Consider the following 6869-nt stretch of genomic DNA (forward strand, 5'->3'; position numbering starts at 1 on the left):
TTACAGTGAGGCGTGTGGGATATATGGGTGTTTCAGCGAGGGATGTGGGATGTATCAGTGTTATAGTGAGGCGTGCGGGGTATATCGGTGTTACAGTGAGGGTGTGGGGTATATCAGTGTTACAGTGAGGGGTGTGTGGGTATATCGTTGTTACAGTGAGGGGTGTGGGCTATATCAGTGATAAAATGAGGGGTGTGGGGTATATCAGTGTTACAGCAAGGACTGTGGGGTATTTTGAGTGTTACATTGAGGGGTGCAGGGTATATTGGTGTTACAGTGAGGGATGTGGGGTATACCAGTGTTGCAGTGAGGGGTATGGGGTATATCAGTGGTATTGTGAGTGGTGTGGGGTATATCGGTGTTACAGCAAGGGATGTAGGGTATATCGTTGGTAAAGTGAGGGGTGTGGGTTATATCGCTGTTACAGCGAGAGGTGTGAGGTATTTCAGTATTACAGTGAGGGGTGTGGTGTACATCAGTTTTGCAGTGAGGGGTGTGGGGTATAGCGGTGTTACAGCGAGGGGTGTGGGATATATCAGTTTTGCAGTGTGGAGTGTGGGATATATCGGTGTTACAGTGAGGAGTGTGGAATCTCCAATGTTTTGATGGTTTTCCCTCGGCAGAACATATCTAGAAGAAGAGCTGATGAAAGCCCGTGAGAATCCAAAATTACGGAATGACATGTACAAGAAAATGGTGGAGATTGACCCCCAAGCACCGACGCCGCACGAACACACGATCCAAGCTGTCCTGAAGCCACGATATATGCAGTGGAGGGAAACCCTCAGCTCTACAGCAACCCTCGGATTTCGAATTGAAGGTGTTAAGGTGCGAATGCTAGCTCTTAGCCTCTTGGATGTGCATTGTGCCATCTTTCTGAGTGTGGGGAAACTGAATGGCACATATCTCTGGTTTGTCCCCTGTCTCACCCTTTCCACACTCTCCTTGTCTAATGTGGTCAGTGGTCCTGTTTGCACCGAACTGTTGACCGCTTGTTTATCTTTACTGGCTGTCACAAATGAAATTTTGTCCCTTTCTTCGGGAACTGCCCGTCCTCCCTTTCTGATAATAAGCAGACTTAATCCTTGTGCCCGAACAAACTGCCTTCCCATCTCTGCCCTCTTTTTCCAAATCCATCTGATGTGCTTTCACATTCCGAATGTGTGTTCACATTTCCCACAATTCCCATGTTTGAGCTGCTCAATCTAATTTTCTGCCCTTGGCTGAAATGGCTCTTATTAAAAATCACAGATACTGAATGTGACTGTGGTAAACTCTCCCTTTTTAACTTGTCTGCCCCCTTTAACCCCCGAACCATCAGTTATTTTTTTTTCGAAATAGTAGGGCAGCACGGTGGTTAGCACTGCTGCCTCACAGCGCCAGGGACCCGCGTTCGATTCTACCCTTGGGCGACTGTCTACGTGGAATTTGCACATTCTATCTGTGTCTGTCTGGGTTTCCTCCGGGTGCTCCGGTTTCCTGCCACAGTCCAGCGATGTGCAGGCTAGGTGGATTGGCCTTGCTAAATTGTCCGTGGTGTTCAGGGATGTGTGAGCCAGGTGGATTTGCCATGGAAAATGCAGGGTTACGGGGATAGGGTAGGGGGTGTCAGTCTGCCTAGGATGCTCTTCAAAGGATTGATTATGGACTTGATGGGCCAAATGGCCTGCTTCCATGCTGTATGAAATACCTTGTCTTTGTCCTCCGGCTGGGTGGCACTGCCCTTGCCTATTCACAGTCTGAGAACCACCCGCAGTACTTTCTTATGCGGCTCCTTCATTGATGTATCCACCAAAGCTCTCTGCTTTCTCATCTCCACATGTCCTATCCACTATATCCTCCAAAATCATAGTGTCAATTCCATAAGTAAAGCTGATAATACCCAGCTCTATATCACCATCACCACCTTCCAGAACCAGGTGTCAACAGTTTAAGAATACAGGGTTGACCATTTAGGACTGAGATGAGGAGAAATGTGAGAGAGTGGTGAGCCTGAGGAATTTTTTGCCACGGAAAGTGGTTAAGGCCAAAATATTAAATGTTTTCAAGAAGCAGATAGCTATAGATTTTAGGGCTAAAAGGATCAACAGGTATAGGGAGAATGTGGAAACAGGGAGTAGAGTTGGATGATCAACCATGATCATATTGAATGGCAGAGCAGGCTACGGGTTGAAGGGCCTGCTCCTGGCCTTATATTCTAAATTTCAACCCTCTCCAATCTATGAGCTGTCAGATTGTTTGTCCAAAAGTACACACTGGACGAACATCAATTTTATTATGTTAAATATGAGGAAGACTGAAACATTTGTCTTTGTGTCCCATTGTAATGTCAACTTTCAAATTACTAATATCAACTTCCAAATTACTAATATCATTCTCCTCCCTAGCCACTGTCTCTGACTGAACTGGACTCTTGCATCCTTGCCTTCCTGTCTGATCCTAATGATTCCTGTGGACCTTTTAGTTCAATATTCGGTGCCTTTAACTTTCTCATGTGGCCATACATTGTGTTCTTTAACACAGAACAAGGCCTGTGCTGCACTTTCCAGGCTACTGTGCAGTCATGCACACGTGTCTTAGTGGGAACATTGCTTGACCTTGAGTACAAGACAGAAGAGAAGTACGACAGAGGAACAGGCCCTTCAGCCCTCCAAACCTGTGCCAATCATCATGCCCTAACTAAACTGAAAAAAAAAACCTTCTGCCCTTATTTAATCCGTATCCCTCTATTCCCTCTCTATTCATGTAACTATGAGCTTCCAATGTCAAATCCTGTCAATCAGAGAGATGGCAAATCATCCATCTACACCTTTGCCTCAACATAGCTGCTGCTGAAAACCTCATCTGTACTTCTGTATCTCTGGGCTTTGTTTATTCCATTGGCTTAATTTGACTTCACGAAGTTGAGTCTGCTTGAAAGTCCACTGTCCATTTATTAATTCAGCCAAGTCACATTCCACCGTGCCCACCAATTTACACTGTCTCCATTTCCATCAATACATCTAATTGCTGTGTGCTCATCCTTGTGTCTAAATGCCTCTCTGAGTTTACGTCGACCCATCACTGTAACCCCCTCCAGTCCTAAGATGTCAATGTTCCGCTAAGTCTGGTTTCTCATTCATGCCTTATTCACTTTCCTACAACTCCCTGCCCACCCCCCTGCTTTTTGGCTGCTGTTGCCTGAAATCTAGAATTCCTTCCCTTAGCCTCTCCACCCTTGTTCCTCCTTCAAAAAGTTTCTTAACACCCTCTTTGACAGTGCATTTGGGTCAACTGTCCTCATAACTCCTCGTGGTGGCATGCTCTGACATTTTGATTGATATCTGGCCCTGTGAAGTGCCCAGGGACATTTCGCCACATTAAAGGTGCTACAGAAATGTAAGTTGTAATTATTATTGTGTGGTTTGCTCCCACTGAGGAGTTGACCCAACCGAATTAAAGTTAGAGAACTAACCACAGAGGTGAGTGTGCCTGATTGCAGAATCTTTCCATTATTCATTTTACCCAAAAGGAAAAATTGGGGGCATGCATGAGCACTCGTTGTGGGTCAACGTCCAAACCTCAGCAGAACGTGCATTAATCCTCAGGAAAATGTGGGAGCATTCTGCCATCCGGTGGTGATAGGGAGAATGGCAATACATATATAAAAAACGGGAATTTTGGAAAACAGAGATAGTAGGAACTGCAGATGCTGGAGAATCTGAGATAACAAGGTGTAGAGCTGGATGAACACAGCAGGCCAAGCAGCATCAGAGGAGCAGGAAGGCTGACGTTTCGGGCCTAGACCCTTCTTCAGAAATTTTCCAATTTTGGAAAACAGCGAAGATTGCGCTTGCGATACATAAGGTGTGTGTGTGTATACTTATTTAATATGCATATAGATACACACATGAACACACATTATAAACATATACAGATGCATTGATGCCTACTCTCATATCTACGGGGTAAAACACAAACATACACAGAGGGAGCTCCAGCCTATGGAAAGATGTTGTTCAAGAATGAAAGAAATTACGACTTTCAGGAAGAGCTCCGCCATCAGGTTCGGTACACATTGGATTCAGATTAGCACAACACTTTGCTGTACCAGGGCTCCTTAATGCCCAACAAGAGTGCCACACACTCCTCGCCAGCTATCCAGTGACACTAAGTAATACCAGTTTTGTGTTGGTTCATATACACCACTGAACTCAGGACACTTAGAGTGAGGACAGAAATAGGCCTATGTCCTGTGTGTCTGTAAAACAACAAAGTATTTGCTGAGGTGCCATGTAGACAAGCTCAGGGATCAATGACTGATTTGTTGCCTGAAGGGTACTGGTGGCATGGGAATATTGACACCACACTTACCCTGTCCATCATCTCATCATTGCTTCTCTGGTCCAGCTTTCAATGTGATGGTGCCACCTCAACTCTGTCTTATAGATATAGTAAGAACTGCCGATGCTGGCATCTGAGATAACGCAGTGTGGAGCTGGAGGAACACAGCAGGCCAGGCAGCATCAGAGGAGCAGGAAAGCTGACATTTTTCCTGCTCCTCTGATGCTGCCCGGCCTGCTGTATTCCTCCAGCTCCACACTGTGTTATCTCTGTCTTATAGACCTAAGGTGCTGTAATTGGGGATCTCTGAGCATTAGAGCTGGCAGTTATATAATGTCTTTAATATTGAAAATCAACTCCAAGGGCTTTCACAAAAGGGAAATAAATGATGATCCAAAGAAAGAGCAATGAAGACTTGGAGATAAACTTCAGTTCAGTGAGGTTTTAAGGAGGGAACAAAAGGGTGTTGTGACAAGGGTTAATGTGAATGTGTAAGTGAGCCATTGGGACAAGATGCAAGGTCTCATGATGATCGTCTGTAGCAACCCCATGGCAGAGGTGAAGTCTTGACCTGTAAATGCTTTGTGTTTGTTTTGGTTACAAAAAAAGGTAATGTTTGACTTCACGTCAACAAACTCCTCTAATATTTACCAGCCTCACCATCCCACCCCGTCCTGACCCAATTACAGTACAAAAGGGCAAGGTTGTGAAAGGGAATTCCCAAACTTGTATGCAATATTAAATTATAAAGTGTTACTGAAGCAGAATGTCACAGGGTATGAAGCATTACCCAGAAGGAGATATCTCTACTTCAACAGTCTCTACATGAAGTCTGCTCTTCAATATCTTGTCTACAATTATTTTAACTGAGGTTTTAACTTCTGTTTGGTAGCTGTAACTCTTCCCAGGTGTAAGGGTCATCGTGTTCTCTGTTTTGATTACAGAGAGCGGATGGGAAAGGCAGCACCAACTTCAAAAGGACCAAAACAAAGGAACAGATTCTCCAGGTTTTTATTGACTTTGTCAGTGGAAACAAGAAAATTGTGGTAGGTTATCATTGATACAAGGATTAAAGCACCAAATATAGGCAGAAAAACACAAATGTAAAGGATTAAGGAACTATTACAAAGGGTTAATTGGCCAATACATGGACTGAGACATCATCATAAGAGCGAGCACCATAACTCACTCAGCTGTCCACTCTGTCTTTGTCATACACTCACTGTACGAGAGAGACATGCTCTATCTCACAGCTGCAGCCTCTCAAATGAAGATCACGATGCTCTCTCTACCACACCCAGTCTCTCACGCACTCTTTCTCACCCATTCTCTATTTCTCTCTCTCACACGTGCTCTCTAATGTACACGGTCTCTCATTCACTCACTCTCTATCTCTCTATCTCACATGCATGCTTGCTGTCACACACCTGCTGTCTCACGAACATATTCCCTCTAAGCACACATGGTCTTTCATACACAATCTTTCATCCACTTCCTACTTTGTCACACACAGATACTGTCTCACACATACACACTCTCTCTCTCACACCCACTCTCTCTCACACACCCTCTCTCTCTCACACACCCTCTCTCTCTCACACACACTCCTCTCTCACACACACCCCTCTCTCACACACACCCCTCTCTCTCTGTCTCTCTCTCTCTCACACACACATGCACACGAGTGCTGTCTCACACACAAACACATAAGCTCTGTCACCCATTTTCTATCTCTCTCACACACACAAAAACAGACATACACACACACTCATTCTCTCAGGCACATACTGTCACACATGCTCTCTCTGTCACACACACTCTCATAAGTGTTCTCCCACACACATGTTGTCCCATGCCCATACTGTCTCACATACATCTCTTTCTCACACACACACTCTGTCTCACACATGCTCTCCTGCATACGTGCTGTCTCATATATGCTCTTCTCACAATCACACACTCTGTCTCCCTCACACACACTCACACAAACCCCTCTTGCACATATGCTCTCTTTCTCTCTCTCTCTCACACAAATAGATTTGCCAGCATTTCCATTCACACTTGTAAAGAGAAATGGCACCAGCTAATTTTTAGCTACTTGCTTTCATATATTCCTATGTTTACAAACAACCACTCTGTGGGCCTGGGCTGTGAGCAGATCAAGGCTGTTTGAACGTTGGAAGCATCACTCAATTTTCAGGAGAAGGTGGTGGTGGAGCATGTTTTAGGTGTCCTAGTGGACTCAGAGCAGGGATTCTGGTTGATTCCCAATCTCTAGTCCATGGAAACTTGGGCCACAGGCAGCGGAACAATCCACCACCAGCTGAGACCTGCATAGACCAGGGCCTGTGTCTGATTGATGTCAACCCACGTTGCTGTACTAATCTCTGCTTTGTTTGAATCTAAAGCAAGCCTACCTGACGAGACTAAAGGAGATCCGGAAAGCTCTGGAGTCATCTGAGTTCTTCAAAAGGCATGAGGTAGGGAGCAAGGAATTGTGGTTGTTAAGGGTTCTGGTCTTCCTGTTACAGAAAGGATATTATTAA

The 6869-nt window shown here is 44.9% G+C and overlaps 1 protein-coding gene across 1 annotated transcript in view; it reads left to right on the forward strand.

The window, feature by feature from the left end:
- itpka (inositol-trisphosphate 3-kinase A) overlaps positions 1-6869 on the forward strand; it is a 60756-nt gene extending 53887 nt beyond the window's left edge. The window contains exons 4-6 of the mRNA XM_048600460.1: positions 624-828; positions 5268-5369; positions 6732-6869. Of these exons, the coding sequence (XP_048456417.1) occupies positions 624-828; positions 5268-5369; positions 6732-6869 (445 nt within the window). The remainder of the gene's footprint in view (positions 1-623; positions 829-5267; positions 5370-6731) is intronic.

This window comes from Rhincodon typus, chromosome 8 (genome assembly GCF_021869965.1).
Source record: "Rhincodon typus isolate 14 chromosome 8, sRhiTyp1.1, whole genome shotgun sequence".
Taxonomy (NCBI): Eukaryota; Metazoa; Chordata; class Chondrichthyes; order Orectolobiformes; family Rhincodontidae; genus Rhincodon; species Rhincodon typus.